The sequence below is a fragment of the Phacochoerus africanus genome, chromosome 14 (assembly GCF_016906955.1).
Source record: "Phacochoerus africanus isolate WHEZ1 chromosome 14, ROS_Pafr_v1, whole genome shotgun sequence".
In the NCBI taxonomy this organism is placed as follows: Eukaryota; Metazoa; Chordata; class Mammalia; order Artiodactyla; family Suidae; genus Phacochoerus; species Phacochoerus africanus.
This window is the reverse complement of record NC_062557.1, coordinates 27,210,066-27,226,277: the sequence shown is the minus strand read 5'-3', so window position 1 is coordinate 27,226,277 and position 16,212 is coordinate 27,210,066. Positions and strand designations below refer to the sequence as shown.

At 57.8% G+C, this 16,212-nt stretch overlaps 1 protein-coding gene and 1 long non-coding RNA gene across 3 annotated transcripts; both read right to left on the bottom strand.

Moving 5' to 3' along the window:
- Positions 1-227: 227 nt before the first annotated feature.
- On the bottom strand, positions 228-1,752 carry LOC125113940 (uncharacterized). Its single transcript, XR_007131637.1, has 3 exons — positions 1,720-1,752; positions 443-535; positions 228-298 (listed from the first exon to the last, which is right to left on the bottom strand). It is a non-coding gene; the product is annotated as an uncharacterized LOC125113940 (long non-coding RNA).
- A 4,770-nt stretch (positions 1,753-6,522) lies between these two features.
- WFIKKN2 (WAP, follistatin/kazal, immunoglobulin, kunitz and netrin domain containing 2) lies at positions 6,523-13,815 on the bottom strand. 2 transcript variants are annotated; one of them, XM_047758436.1, is made up of 2 exons: positions 13,579-13,815; positions 6,523-9,430 (listed from the first exon to the last, which is right to left on the bottom strand). In XM_047758436.1, exon 2 carries the CDS (start codon positions 9,359-9,361, stop codon positions 7,910-7,912), a length of 1,452 nt encoding a protein of 483 aa, XP_047614392.1. In that variant the 5' UTR covers positions 9,362-9,430; positions 13,579-13,815; the 3' UTR covers positions 6,523-7,909. The 2 variants fall into 2 exon arrangements, with proteins under 2 accessions (XP_047614392.1, XP_047614391.1); XM_047758435.1 differs by lacking the exon at positions 13,579-13,815 and adding an exon at positions 12,497-13,557.
- Between the last annotated feature and the right edge of the window lie 2,397 nt (positions 13,816-16,212).

Below are 16,212 nucleotides of genomic sequence, written 5' to 3'. Positions count from 1 at the left end.
GAGTGGTCCTGGAAATAAGGGGCCAGTTAGAACTCAGCTCCATGCTTGGAGATATTCGAGTCAAGATTGGTGGAGAGATGCTCTTTGGGCCTCCACAGAGGTCCCAGAGGTGCCCCATCCCTCCCCCATCACTGCATGTCTCTGCTTGCTTCTAACCATACTCCCCAGAGTGTGCGGCTCTCTCTCCCTCCCTCTCCCTCCTCTCTGGCTACCCTTTTCCTGGACTCTTCATTTGTCAGCAAAGGAGACTGAATCTGTTCTTACCTGCTGTCCAAGGGCAGTTGCGGGGGGGAGGGGCCTGTTCAGGAATAGGCAAGAGCCATCATCCCCCAGCACCGGGAGCAACCAGGCCCAGAGCTGACTCTTACTGGAGAGGCACCCTGGGTACCATTACTGTTCCATTTTATAGATGAAGATACTGAGGCACAAGAGGTTCACTTACCCAAAGTCGCAGAGCCGGTGTTGGAGCCTAGAGAGCTTAACTCTGGGACCCCTGCTCTTCTCTGATTCTGGCCTTTTCTTGGAGGCCCCCACCCTGCATACCAAGGACATTTAGGGATCCCAAAGCCATTTGTTTTTAAAGGCTTATACAATTCAATTTTAACAGCAATGACTCTAACAAATGAGTTAATTCTTACACCTTTAATCAGAAGAGCTAGTACAGAATGGGCCCATTGGTAGGAGTCCTGTCACAGTTGTTGTGGGCACTGGGCTATGTCATGAGAAGACTTAGCCTATAGTCCCCATGCTCTCCTATCAGCAACCCTCCTCCAGCTAAAGGTTTGGTAAACCCATCCTTCCCTGAAAGCCATGACTCTTAGGGCTTGGTGTGTATCTACTCATTTGCATACCTCTTTAGGAACCCTGGGACATTAAGAAAGACCATCAGGAACATGCACGGCGGGAGTTCCCGTCATGGCTCAGCAGAAATGCATTCGACTAGTATCTATGAGGATGTGGGTTCCATCCCTGGTCTTACTCAGTGGGTTAAAAATCCAGCGTTTCCTGTGAGCTGTGGTGTAGGTTGCAGATGTGGCTCAGATCCCATGTTGCTATGGCTGTGGCGTAGGCTGGCAGCTGTAGCTCCAATTCGACCCCGGGCCTGGGAAGCTCCATATGCCTCGAGTGGAGGGGAAAAAAAAATTGCAAGACTTACAGAAGCCTTCTGGGAGAAAAGATGAAGGGATTTTGAGGTCAACCTCAGCACCACAGGATCAGAGTGCAGAGTCAGTGGAATAATTCCAAAACCCCTTCTAGCAAGAGGACCCAGGAGACCAAGACCAGCCTAACCAAACAGGAATCCCTGGAGTCCTGGGCAGGGCAGGAGCTTAGAGTCAGGGGCCCCCACCTCTACCCCAAGATCTCTGCTGGAGAAAACAGGAATTACAGATTATCCTTTGTAACGGGCTATCCAGTAGGATTTTCTGTGATAATGGAAATATTCTATGTCTGCTTTTCCAATATGGTAGCATAAACCACATGAAATGTGGCACTTGGACAATAGCTAGTGGGACTGAGGAACTAGATTTAAAATCATATGAATTCAATACTAACTCTTGGAGGGTGAAGCTTTATAAGCTTTCTGTATGGCATTGGCACTCCTGGAGGTCAGGGACCAGTTGGAAGTGGTGGTTATTTGCGGGTCCTTGGCCTTGAGCCGAAATAGTTAAAATACACATGTCACCCTGGGAAGAGTATGGGCCCTGAAGTCAGACAGACCTGGGTTTGAATCCCAGCTCCTCCATTTGTTAGCCTTATGACCTTGGGCAAATTCCTTTCAATGTTTAATTTCTGATTCAGCATCTGTAAAACAGGCAATACCCATGAGGGCATCTCTTCTTCCATAAGGCCTGTCGGGCTTTGCTTCATCAGCCATTCATTCATTCCACACTTTTTTTTTTTTTTTTTGGTCTTTTTAGGGCTACGACTCGCAGCCTATGGAGGTTTCCAGGCTACGGGTCGAATTGGAGCTGTAGCTGTGGGCCTACACCACAGCAACGCCAGATCCGAGCTGCATCTGCAACCTACACCACAGCTCACGGCAACACCGGATCCTTAACCCACTGAGCAAGGCCAGGGGTCGAACCCACATCCTCCTGGATGCTAGTCCGATTCGTTTCTGCTGAGCCATGACAGGAACTCCGACACCTATTTATTGACCACCTCCTATGGTCAGGACTTCGCTGGGACAAAGCCCTCCTGAATATAAGTAGCCTAGGGTGGGATCTGCCAAGTGGTGAAACGGTAAAAGATGTGGCTGAGAGAGGGTGGAGAGGGTTAAACTGCACAGCGAATGCGAAGTCCCCGATCGGAGCCCTTAGCACACTTAGGTCCACCTTCCCTTCTGGCATAGGGCTCCTCTCCTGCTGAGGCTCCTGTCTCCGCTTCCTGGCTGCACACCGAAAAGAGACAAAAGAGTCACCATCCGGAGTTCCCATCGTGGCACAGTGGTTAGCGAATCTGACTAGGAACCATGAGGTTGTGGGTTCGATCCCTCGCCTTGCTCAGTGGGTTAAGGATCCGGCGTTGCCGTGAGCTGTGGTGTAGGTTGCAGATGCGGCTCAGATCTCACGTTGCTGTAGCTCTGGCGTAGGCTGGCGGCTACAGCTCTGATTAGACTCCTAGCCTGGGAATCTCCACATGCCCTAGAAATAGCAAAAAGACAAAAAAAAAAAGTCACCATCCATGGACAGAACTGGGTGTGTCCCTCACACCAGGACGGAAAATCCATGTCGTGGACCCATTCTAGCAGCATCCCGCCAACTTGAAAAGGGCAGAAAACACCCAAGGACCCTGCCTCACCCCAACAGATGTGCCGGGAAGAGGTCCCGCCTCTGGAGAGTCCAGTCCAGGAAGCACTGGGGACAAGGCCTGCTCTCCCCTCCTCTGAGTGGGGCTGGGGGTGGCTGCAGACCTGGATGCCAGAAAGTTCCACGTCCTGGGATAAGGTGGGGTGCGGACACAGAGACTCCAACCCAACCTGAAATAGAAGTGCTGAGGGGCTCAGGAGCCAGAGAGGCGGGACAGAGAGGGTGGTGGGCTGTCCACCTGCCTGCCCCACCCACTCCCTCGGGGCAATGCCAGCTGGATGGTTCTTCTTCCTCCTGACACAGCTTGAGTGAGGCGTGTCACTTGACCTCAGGGCACATTCCAGAATGAGGCCACAGCCAAGAATAGGACCCAGGAACCCTGCCCTGCATCCTGCCCCTATTAATCACACACTCTCAGAGCAGGAGAGAGACGGCGACTGAGTCCGTGGGGCGGGGGGTGGGGGGGAAGAGGCGGGGGGCAGTAGCCAATATCAGGCGGTGGATCTGGGGAAAAGGAGGGAAGGCCCCCAGGAGCCCCTCCACAGCCACGTGTCTTCCAGGGTACCACATGCGTGGCCCTTGGTCCCAGGGATTCGTCCAGCGAGTCCCTCTGGAGCTCTGGGCCCACAGACCTCCTAAGCAGTGACTCTGGCTGGGGACACGTGCAAGTGCAGAGGGAGACAAAGCCTTGGGGAAGAGGGTTTGTGCCGCCTGAGGACCATGGAAGCTCCCCAAGGAGCTGAGTCTTGAAGGATGAGTAGGCTCAGGAATCTAGGCCATGACTGCTTATGTGTGTGATAGAAATACTATGGGACACGCAAGAGCCTAAGTGTGCTGGGGTGGGGTGCGCGTGGCTGAGGGGGGCCAGGCTCTCTTGGAGATATTTGGGGTCCCAGTAGGATTCCACACTGCCCAGCCCAGAGCCGTGTGGTGGGGGGACATGCTGGGAGAAATGGCATAGCAGGAGCATGGACAGCCTTGAAGTCAGATGACCAAGGTTCATATCTTGGCTCTGGCACTTAGCGGTGGGTGGGGTGATCTTGGGCGAGTTTTCTGATCCCCTCTAGTCCCGGTTTCCCCACCCACAAGATAGCATTCTGTCTCCCACAGTGGTGATGGAGATGACAAGAGACGACCCCCAGTGCCTGTCCCGTCGCCAGCGCCCACTCGGTGTTGATGGTACTGCAGGGGCAGTTGAATTCAGGGCGTTCTCCTCGGCCTGAAAACATGGCCATGTGGCTGCTTGTTTATCCTCCCCCTTCCCTCATCAGCTTCCGCCCATGGTCCCTGCTCTCTGGCCCCGCTGTCCAGGGGGTGACATCAGACTATGGAGCAGCTGGCCAGACAATGGAGCAGAGTGTCCTAGGAGGCTGGAGGTGTTGGGGGAGGCAGAGGGTGGAAAAAGCCAAGCTGTCCTGCCCCCAGAGGCCTCGGGGCTGGTGCGGAGACAGCAGGCACCAGAACAGGCCTCTGAAGGGACAAACAGAGCAATGGGCTGGAAGGGGAGGAGGATGCGGAGGGGGTCAGTAGATACCCACAGAGGAGGACGGAGGGTCCCGTGCAGACAGGAAAGTGGGTGTGTCTGACCTTGGACGTAAAGGAGGGCTCAATCCTCGACTCCCCCTCCTCCCCCGGGGGCCAAATCTCCCAGACTAGGTGGTGTGCCCCCCCCACCCCCCCACCCCCCACCCCCCACCCCCCCCCCCCGCCCCATGTTACCTGGCAACCAGGCCCTGGGAATTCAGTTCATCCTGCACTGAACCCCTCCTGGAAGTCCGTTGCTGTGTAAGTCCTGGGTGACAGACTAGGTGTCAAAGATAGGATGCACATGCCATATAGCAGGTTCATAAGAATAATTGATGCTGGAGTTCCCGTCGTGGCGCAGTGGTTAACGAATCCAACGAGGAACCATGAGATTGCGGGTTCGATCCCTGGCCTTGCTCAGTGGGTGAGGATCCGGTGTTGCCGTGAGCTGTGCTGTAAGTCGCAGACGTGGCTCGGATCCCACGTTGCTGTGTCTCTGGTGTAGGCTTGCGGCTACAGCTCCGATTAGACCCCTAGCCTGGGAATCTCCATATGCTGTGGGAATGGCCCAAGAAATGGCAAAAAGACACCCCCCCCCAAAAAAAGAATAATTGATTCTATATCGCCCATCCCCAAGTACCTGTATTTTCCAAAGCCCAGATCAGCCTACGTGGGATGGTCAGTTTCAGATGTACTCTGAACAGCAGAAGACAATGTCTGAAGCTGTGAGGTCACCAAGCCTGTGAAATCCACGACTTGGATGGAAGGGCGAGGGGAGGGCTTTAGGTTCTGGGGGGTGTTCTTACCCAGGGAGCTGCTGAGGGTACAGAGGGGGCCCAAGGGTAGCCCTCTGAGCTCCCCAGGTCTCTGTAAAGTGCTCCATCTTACAGATGAAAAAATTGAGGCTCAGAGAAGCGTGGATGTGTGTCAGAGCCCAGATTCAGCCCTAGGTAGGTAGGCTTTCCTACCCTGCTGAGCTGGGGACCGAGGGTGATGGGGACCCGGAGTCTGCGGCTGTGTGTGGGCAGTGAGCTGATGAGAGGGAGCCCCGAGATCAGAGCCCTCAACTTCACACCTACACCAGGTAGCCATGCGGCTCAGCCCCACATCTGTGCAAATAGAAGTCAGGTAGCAGGTGCTGGCATGTGGACACTTGACCATGTAGACACTTGACCCCTCAGGCTCAAAGGCAATGTGCTACTTATAGGAGCACCTCTGCCTGGAAGCAGGTGCAGCAGAATGTCCCCAAGCCTTTGAGGGAGGGTGAGGAGCCCAGACAGCTCTCCCCGGTTCCTGGACCTGAACAGGGCGGGGCCTGCATTCTTTGTTAAGGTCTATGCTCTTTCCCGGGATACTTGAGAAGCTCCCAGGCCTCTGGCCCCTCCTCTCTCAGGGAGCAGCTTGTCTTCTCCAACCTGGCCCCTCCTTATTGGAGGGAATTATCTCGAAGGAGAGGCTGGCCAGGCTGTGCTGGGCTGGGCCTGGATTCCTCCTCAGGGCTGTGGCCTGAGAAGACCCAGGAAAGGGGACAGGGGACAGGTGTTCCTCATGCTTAGCCAGCTCCCAGCCTGGGGGACAGACAAGCTGGGGGCACGCCCCAGCAGCAGACTCCTGAACACATCTCTGGGGAGGGGAGAAGCCAGGAGCCCCTGGCACTGAAGGCGCTGTTGCCCCAGCCTGGGAACCAAGCTATGTGCTCTGAGCACCCAGGGCTTCGGGACCAGGCCTCACACAGAGGTTCCCCTAGGGAGACGCAGCCAGACAACCCTCCCCTGCAGGCTCCTGTCTCCTCCACCTTTGCACTCCTCAACTCCCCGCCAGCGGGGGTGGGGGCTGGGGGGTGGCCCGTCTGGAGTGTGTCCTGGCCCGTTGTGCTGCTCTGATGGGACAGGAGACTGAGATACATGTCAGAACACATGAGCCTCGGCTGGCACCACCCCGCCTCTGTGTTCTAGACTAAGTCTCCCAGCCTCTCCGGCCCGGCTCTCCTGTGCCTAATCCACAGAGCTGTGCTGAGCACCACATCAAGGAGCCACGGAGCTGAGAGATGGGCCAAATGTCAGCATCACCCAAATATGGTTCCGTTGGCCAGTCTTCCCACTGCAAGGTCACCAAAGCAAATGATACTGTCCAGTCCTCCATTCTGCCCCCCCACACACACATTAGCCCAAAGGAATCACACAAGAAAGACTGTTGAGACTATGAGCTTTTAATTGGTATCTTCCCCCTACATTTGAGGAAGAAAAGAGAACTCCCACAATGACCTTCTCCAGCTTTGGAGGGGCATGGACAGAATGAAAGGCTAAGGAGGGAATGGGGGTAGACAAAGAGCTGACAGTGGGTTTCCCAAGTCCTTTATCAGGTGGTGGGGCGGCAGGACCTGCACAGGAACTCCAGAAACAGAAATCACCAACAGAGCTGCCACATCCCCTGAGGTTACCCCTCCCCCGGCCGCACCTCACGCCTCCTTCCTGGTCCCTGCAGTTCCTGAATCCACCACCAGATGGGAGCCTCAAGCAACATTCCTTTTCCTTCCCAAGCCTGCCTGCCTCCCTTCTGCCCTCCTTCCTTATTCCTTCACCACCCCCCCCTTCCCCGCCTGCTTTTCCTCTTCCATCGTTCCTCTTCCCACCAAAACAAATCTGGGGGCTCCTCTCTTCTTTATGTCCGAGGAAGCCAAGGGCAGCTGAACGCACACGGTCTGTTAAATGGGACTTTTTGGCAACTGGGAGAGCCAGCCAGCTTCTTTCGGCAGGAGCCCTGGGACCTGGACATTTGTGTTCCGTCACTATGAGCTGGGCAGTGACTTACATCTCTCTGGGGTCCAAGCACCTGGCGCCCAGTAAGTGTTGGATGGAACAGAACCAAATCCATCAATCAACCAATAAAGCAATCGATAAAGCCAAGGAGGAGAAACAAGAGAAACGTGTATTCTGCGGCCTGAGAGACTGCCTGCCGGGCCAGCTTGACCAAAGCACAGGCTGGCCACCCCCCAAAGGCACCTGCCCAGCAGCCTCCACTCAGGGGCCATTGTGCCCTGGCTTGGACCATGCCTCCCTGCTTTCTCCATCCCACAACCCTCACCATGAAGTGGTTCCTGCTCATAAAGCTCTGGTGGGGGGAGGGGTGCTGTGAGGAATTTGTCCCATCAGTTCCTGGGCCCTCCTTTCTATCCCCACCTACCCCTTTTGCAAACCAGTTCATCCAACTATTTCTGTGACCACCATGCAGCCGCCATCTTTAGCATCCTGGCTGGGAGCCTGGCTGGGGACAGGGCAGCTGGGAGATGGCCAGCCGAGAGAGACGCTAACAAGGCCAGAGCAGACCGGTCATCAGGAATAACCTGCAGGTGTCTGTTGACCTCTGCTTTGTCCCCCTCCGCTAAAAAAGACACAGACCCCTCTTTATTGAACCAAAGAGTAAGGATCTCAGACCAATGCATTCATGGATCTTCCCCTACTGGCCTAAGACCTAAGACCGTCTAATCTGACCTTGCCCAGTTTGTGGACTGAGGAACTCCAGGGGTGGGAAAATGGATGAGGGTTGGGGAGGGGGGCCGGGAGGGGTGGAGGGCTTCACTGCAAGCCCGGGAACTCCTTGAGGACGTCGCAGGTTTTCTTGTGCATGACCTCACGCAGCTTCCGAACCCGCCGGGTGCTCGACGCTCCCACAAAGCTGTCGGGCCGCAGCATGGCCATGCCGCCATCCACCTCGCCCATGATGATGAGCGGCGTCTCACCCACGGTCATGTTGGGGCAGGGGCAGGTCCAGTCCACGTGGAGCAGAGTGACCTCCAGCGGCTCCCGGCCCAGGAACTTGAGGCCCATCTTCTCATCCTTCAGGACCTCGTCCACAGTCACCAGGGCGCGACCCGAGTCAGGCTCCTCCGTCAGCTCGGAGACTCGGCCCAAGATGACGAAGTCACTCCGACAGAAGCTGGTAACGAGCTTCTGCCTTGGCTTGCAGGCCCGGCAGCGCTGGTTCCCCCGGGGGAAGGGGCAGGACTCCTCGCAGGCCTCGCGACTCTCAAAGTTGTTGCCGTTGCCCTCGCAGCCGCCGTAGACAAAGGACTGGCACTGGCCCGTCTGGCTGTTGTAGGCCCAGCGGGGCGCGTAGGCCTTGCAGGGCCCCTGCAGGGCGGGCAGGCTGCACACAGCCAGCGGCCCGCGCATGCAGGCCACCATGCAGGCCTCGTAGGTCTCAAAGTGGTTGCGGTTGCGGTGGCAGTGGCCGAAGGTGAAGGTCAGGCAGTTGTTGGCCTGGGCATCGAAGTGCCAGCGGGTCTGCTCCTCGCCGCAATCCTCGCTGTCGGGAGGCTTCAGGCACTCGGCTGCGGGGAAGGCCGTGCTGTTGAGGCTGCTCTCCGCGGTGGCCGAAGCCTGCCCGCCCCTGACCACTGACAGAGGGAAGTCAGCACGCAGGACGCCGGCGGCGTTTCGGGCGGTGCAGGTGTAGATGCCAGCATCCTGAGGCTGGGCGTTATAGATGACCAGCTGGGCGATGTTGGTGACCACCACGTTGCCACGCACGTGGTTGGGCCCCATGACCACGTTCTCCCGATCCTCCAGCTGCTTCTCCCAAGTGATCTCCGGCCGGGGCCGGCCCACCACGTCACAGAGGAAGCTCACGGTCTCGCCCACGGTGACCGACTGGTGTGCAGGGTGGTTGAGCAGCGCCGGGGCCGCCGTGTCCAGGCCAGGGGTCTCCGGGGAAGCCGTGGTGGGGTGCACAGTGGTCTCGGGGGGCGGGGGGCTGGTGTTGGGCCAGGTGAAGTGATAGCGGCAGGTGACGACGGCCAGGGTGATGCCTTTGGAGCAGGCCTCAGCGTCCATGTAGCAGCGGTTATAGTAGGTGAGGCCGTCGGAGGCGCAGGTAAAGCTGGGCTCCTTCTCGCAGCGGTCTCTGCACTTGCACACGGGCTGGCCGTCCCAGATGTCACACTCAGAGCCCTGCTGCAGACACATGAAGTGGTCGCACGTGGCCTCCTTGGGCATGCCCACAGGGCCCTTCTTCCCCTTCACGTCCATGTAGCGGGCTGCCACACAGCTCTTGGTCCCGCACACGTTGGGACAGCACTTCTCATAGGTCTCACACTCCTGGGGAGAGTCGGAGAGAGAGGCCTGAGCGAGGAGAAGGAGGAGGAGAGCGAACAGGCTTCGCCACCCTCCCCCAGGGCCTCTGGGGAAGGGAACTCATCTAGGCTCCCATCCTAGGAGCAGCACAGGCTATTATTATTATAGCAATGACTGGCGTTCCCGTTGTGGCGCCTCGGAAACAAATCCGACTGGTGTCCATGAGGATGTGGGTTCGATGCTCACTGGGTGGGGGATCTGGCATTGCTGCGAGCTGTGGTGTAGGTTGCAGATGCGGTTCAGATCCCAGGTTGCTGTGGCTGTGGCGTAGTCCAGCAGCTACAGCTCCTATTTGACCCCTAGCCTGGGAACGTCCATATGCCTTGTGAGCGGCCCTAAAAAGAAATTTTTTTTTTAATGATAAGGATAATAATAATAATGATAACAGCTATGAGTACCTAGTACCTAGTTTGCCAGCCCCCATCTAAGAACATTTACATTGGTGTTCCCATTGTGGCGCAGTAGTTAACGAATCCGACTAGGAACCATGGGGTTGCGGGTTCGATCCCTGGCCTCGCCCAGTGGGTTAAGGATCCGGCATTGCCGTGAGCTGTGGTGTAGGTCACAGACACGGCTCGGATCCCGTGTTGCTGTGGCTCTGGCGTAGGTTGGCAGCTACAGCTCCGATTAGACCCCTAGCCTGGGAACTTCCATATGCTGCAGGAGCGGCCCTAGAAAAGGCAAAAAGACAAAAAAAAAAAGGTTAACATCTATCAACTTATCTAATGCTCACGGCGGGCACAACCATCATCCTCACTTCACAGGCGATGATAACTGAAGCACAGAGAGATTAGTTAACTTGCCCAAAGTCACACAGCAATGGTGTGCAAAGAAGCAGGCCACATCCTGTAAGAGGGAAGGTCTTCCTACTACCACGAGGTGAGATGCGAAGGCAGAGCCTAAGAGACCCAATGGTCACGTCCACAGAGCTGGGAGGTGGTGGGAAAGGGCTTCGAGCTCCAGGTGGATGGGATTCTGGAAAGAGGGTTTTACGTCTACATTGTATTGTTACCACGTGAGGTCTAGACTGAAGCAAATGAGCCTGCTTTTTGGTCTTTCCCATGGGGGACACCCTAGCCAAAGTGTCACCCACATGCCAAGCAGAAAAGTCGGACCACTGGGACCACTGTTCGCGGCCGTCCACCTACACATCAGGAGCAGCAGCTCGGATGGGCCAGGTTCATCCAGAGTCCGGAGGAACGCCAGGCCTCATCACTGTGGCCAGCCCAACGTGTGGGACATGGCATGGGGCAATCGGCAGGGGAGAAGGTCCCCTTGTGTGGCACAGGTCAGCGAGGCCGTCAGCGAGAACTCGCCCGGCTCTAATTCCCTCTGATTCTCTGTGGAGCCGCGTAAGGCATTAGTTTAATTCCTGCAAATTAGTAACATGCTCTGGGGCCGACACAAACAAGGATTTCACGTGGTGTTTTTGCTGGGGCGCGGGCAGTGCCCCTAATCCTGAGCCCTGGTCGCGGCTCCGGGAGCTGCTCCCCACCAGGGCTGGCCTCGTGCGGCTCCGACTTTCCCGGACATTCCACATCAGCTAAGGCTGCGTGGAGCCCGCCTGCTTGACTTGTTTACTGTTCTCCCCTCTCGGCTCAGAATGGAGACTTTGTTTTGCAGCCCTTGCTTGGCATAGGCTTCTGGGCCACATGGGGACCCTCTGGGACAGGGATGGACCCATCTCAGAGCTGGGGTCTGAGGGAGAGAGACCCAGGGGTGGGTGGGGGCAACAGGATCCTCCAATTCCTTAAGGACTCTGGCGGGGGAGTGCCCTCAGGACTCAGAAGTCCACGAAAGGCTGGGTCCTTGGGCACCCGGAAGGGTATTTCTGGGCACAGGAAATCCAGAGGGAATCTTTTGCACAGTTTTTGCCGAAGGGCTCAGAACATACCCATAGGCTGTCTAAACCCCCAGCCCACGGAGGCGCTTTCTCCCCAAGACACGCAAAATCAGCCAGAGTCTCGCTGTCCCCAAGCCGCACCTGATTTATGAGACCTGCCCGTGCCAGGGAAACAGGCTCCCCAGCCAGTGTAGCCAGGTGACAGCACGACCTCAGCCAGATGGGAAGGCTCTGCCACCCTCCCGGTCCTTATCGCCCTTCCCTGCGGTGCCCCCATTGCTCCCTGCCAGTGAGAAGCCTGAGGACTGTCCCCTGGGCACTCAGTGTGAAGGAGAGGCCACTCTCTCCAGGGGAAGCCCTCATCCCGTAGGACGCATGCGTTTGGCAGAGGGAACACTGGGGTCTCTCACGTTCCCTGGTGATGCCCAGTGCAGCCAGAGCCCCCAGAGCTGCCAGACTGACAGGAAGTACTTCTGCCCAGGCAGGTGCCAGGTAACCCGGGGGAAGTGGCGGGAACAGCCCCTGGGCTCAGGAGCTGGGAGAGCTTGGCTTCAGAACCAGTGCTGCCCTGAGCACTGTAAGAACTCTGATGAGAGCAGAAGGGAGGACAGAGGACTCTGGCAGGTGGAAATTTAGGCCACTTCCCTCCCAGGGACACCCAGAGAGTCTATTCGGATCCACTCATGCCCACCCTGCCCATCAGCCTGGTCTGATCTCAGGGTCAGGGTCTGAACCCCCGGGGAGGTGGCCTGGCATCGGATGAAGCCCAAGCTTTGTGGTCAGACAGATACGGGGTCCAGGCACCCCACCCCACCTCTCCCCCTCTCCCCCAGCCATGGAGCCTTGTGCTGCTCACTGCAGCCTCCTGAGTTCCACTCTTACCTGTCGACGGGCAGATGGGTCGTAGCAGTCTGTCTGATGTGCCTGGCACAGAGCTAGCTCAGAGCAGCTCTCGGCAGACCTGAGACCAGGAATCCGAGGATTCTCAGTCGCTGAAAAACTCAGACACCACTCCCACCTCATCTTCCGGGCCCCTTCGAAGTTTGACGGACATCACACCCTATTTATCTCCATGGCCTGGGACCCCGGTTGCTGCACAGACCCGAGTCAACCCCAGCACCCAGCGTTCACTCTCACTCACAAACAAGCCCACTCGGCCCATCTCAGGCTTCCAGATTCGCACTCACCTGGTCTGTCTCACACTCCCGCTTGCAGGTGCTCTGGGCGTCCACCCAGAGGTTGGGGTTCATGTCGTTTGGGCAGATGCCAGCATGAGAGTACCGGATGGGTGGCAGTGCCAGGCCTCTCGGGGGTACCCCAAGCAGCAGCAGCAGCAGTGCTGCCACCTGCCCCCAGCAGTGCTGCCACCTGCCCCCAGCGGGGGACTGGCGGCGCCCCGGGGCCCACATGGTGCGGTCTGAGGCAGCCAGAGACCTCCCCTGAGACGAGGCCAGGGCGGGAGGGCCCCCAGGGCCTTCTGCTCCTCGGGGGCTGCAGACACCTGCCCTGCCCACCCCAGCAGGCCTCCTCGCTGCTGCTGGGGCTGCGGCTGCCTCCACCCAGCCAGCGGAGCCCTCCAGACTGTGCGGCCTCAGATAAAGGGAGCTCCCTCTCCGGGGGGTGCAGGAAGAGGAGCCGCACAGGGGCCCGAGCCTGGATTTATGTCCTGGGCGCGCCACCCGAGTGGGAGCGAGCTAACCTGACGCCTGTCACAGGCAGGCTGCTGGCTTCTCTGTCCTGTGGCTAATCACAGACTTGTTGCAGAAGAGGAAAAAAAAAGCTGGAAGCAGTTTAGGCGGCGTATCTGGCACGGTGGGACACCTGCTTGTTTTTGACTCCAGGAGGCCTTTAACCCCTTCGGGGGCCAGAAATGGCATGTGCTTTGGGGGGGAGCTGGCTCCGGGACACGCAAGCTCACTGTACGCAGAGGCTTGCTTCCCTTCCCCCCACCTCTCGCGGGCCCCCTCCTCCCCTTGGCCACCTCCGAAGAACACACACTCGCTTGTTACAAGGAGGGACCTGCCGCCGCAGGGTTAGCATCGCCGGCCTGATAGTACATCTGAGAGCAACTGACGTGGAAAAACAACAAGTTCACGGCCATTCCAGGGCGGGCCTGAGCAGCCTGTGCTGTGTAAGCCGACTCCCACCCCGGCACCAGGTCCCTGGGTGGGGGGCGCGCGGACAGCTCCCTATCTCTCTGTCCCGGCCCGTTTGCGGCTCAAGTTCCAACTTCGATGAATTTTCCCCAAATCATTCCAGAGACACATACCAGATATGCTCCGGCTCCCCCGGCTCCGGGACGTATCACATTCCCGCTCCTCGACTGACACACTTGCAGCTCCAAGAGAATCTACGTGGTCACAGTGGCTCCGGACGGCACTGGGCAGCCGAGCCGCCTCGCTAGCGACCACGAAGGCTGCGCTCGGGGAGTGCCGGTCAGCTCTCGGGGCCCCCACTCTACGGAGAAGAAAGTCACCTCTTGGGAGCAGCGGGAGGACTGTGCATTGCTGATATTTCCTGGGGTTGAAACATGTGCCAGGCTGTGTGCATCGTCTCAGTTCATCCTCACGACAAATGCTACCTTCATTTTAGATTTGAGGAAAAGACACACAGAGAGGCTAAGCCACTTGCCCCATGTCACACAGCTACACGACCCTACGATTAATGCAGGCACCCCAGCTAGCGGGGCCTTTGCAAAGCACCCCTCCCCAGCCAGCTGTCAAAACTGCCATCAAGGCGCAGCCCCAGCTCTGGCCTTTACAGGCCGGATACAAAATTTGGGCAACATCAAGGGCTGTATTTGTCGAGGGGCCAGGCGAAGAGCCAGAAGCTGCCCGGTGGGGGCGGGAGGGGGATTTCTCTCCCATGTGGCAGGAAATGGCTCATATTCAAAGTGCCAAGAAAAGTGAGCGGGATGTGGCTTTGTGTTGGTCACTCCATCCCCAGGGGTTGAGAGGTGGTGGGGAGACAGCTCCCTGGAAGAGAGAGGTACCTTTTCAAGGCCAGACGGCAAAGGGCTGGGGGAGCTGCTGTCGTCCAGGAACATAAAGTCATTTCACAGACAGGGACACTGAGTGCTGAGCCCAGGCCCACTCTCCGCTTGGGGCTAGACTTCAGCCTCCGGTTGGCCTGTGAAAGGGCAGCGCCCCTCTCTCCAGCCTGCAGCCTTGGCCTCTTCCTCGCAGGCGGTGTGTTGCCTCCTTCCCGCCTGAGCCAATTCCTTCCTGTCGTGTGGGTCCTTCTGCAAGATCTGTCTTTTCTGCTTCTGTCAAAGAGCTAATGAAGGGTGTCAGATCCTAATCCCCTAAATTATTGGAATAAACTTCCCTCCGAGGCCGATCCCAGTAATGAAGCCAGACAGCGGGCGACGCCGGCTGCTTTGAATTCCCTGTAATTTCATAAACCCGTGTTCCAGCTGCTCAGAGCCGGGCCTCTGCACAGCACTGGATGAACACGGGGTGTGCAGCCTCCTTTGATAGCACAAAGGGAAATGGACAGTGACACATTTCTGAGCAGCACTTAGAAAAATTGTCACAGCCCCATGGCTGGAGGACAAGTATCCGGGGAGAGGAGGTTGATTTCTGGGGAGTCGCTTGGGACCCCTGAGGGGGGAGCGGGGAGGGGCACAGAGCAGGGGGAGGGGGTGGTGGGAAAAGCAGAGATGCTCGTCCATCCCGCCCCCTGTTCCTCCGCCCGCTCTGTCCTGTGGAGGGAGCCGTGGGCCTCTCCCTGGCCGGGCCCCACTCCTGGCCATTCTGCTGAGAACTCTCAAAACAGCACTGGGGAAGAAGGGGCCCTACAACGCTCTCCCTCTCAGCCCTTCCAAGTCTCCCACCAAAACACAGCTCAGAATAATAAATAACATCTGATCAGGGCTTGGCGCCCACACAGCGCTTTCACCCACTGCGTCATACTGACCCTCACGCCAGCCCCAGAGGGAGCTCAGGGTGGACAGGAGGAAATTGAGTCACAGAACAGCTAAGTGGGCTACCCGGGGTCCTGGGGCTCACGGATCTCCCCTCCCTGACCCCTGCCCTGGGCTCTTCACACACACACACACACACCACCCCCCGGGCCAGCTTCCGGCCCCTCCAAAAAGGCCCCCGCTGGCCGCCCCACCAGCCCAGCTTGTTTATAAGCTGTTGCGGGAGCGCTTTGAAGTCCCCTCCTCCTCGGCCCTCCCTCCCGCGGTCCTGGGATCTGGCTCCAACTGACTCTGTCCCCCTCGCACTCCTCCCTGGAGGGTGGCAGGGAGCCCCACACTCACCAACTCCCGGGGGCCAGAGGAGGGCTCAGCTGCCTCTCCCCACCAACCCGGGCCTCTGTGGAATGGAGATGGGCTGGATGGGTCTGAAAGAGGCCCGGGTCCTGACCTCATCTCAGAAGAGACCCACCGCTGTCGGAGGGCGGAGGGGCCATGGACCCGTCACACCCTCCAGGATGGGTTCAAGGCCTACTCTAGGCGTAGCCGGCCAGAAGTCACCCAGGACAGTGAACTGGGGGTGACATTTGACCTCAGGTTCACTGTTAGCAGAACAACGCCTGAACGATTAGAGCCTTGACAGGACAACACAGCTGACACTGTTTCCTAAGTGGGCCGGGTCGTCCCCCTCCAGAGACATCAGCCATAAATGCGGAGACACCTGGAGACCCATGGGGACATTACGCCAGCCTCTCAGATGCCACATCCCTCATGCAAAACCTCTTACCTCTTGCAGAGTCTCCTCCCTGTCTCCCTACTTGATTTTTTTTTTAATTTTTTTTTTGTCTTTTTTGCCTCTTCCAGGGCCGCTCCCGTGGCATATGGAGGTTCCCAGGCTAGGGGTCTAATCGGAGCCGTAGCCACTGGCCTACGCCCAAGCCACAGCAACGTGGGATCCAAGCCACTTCTGCAACCTACACC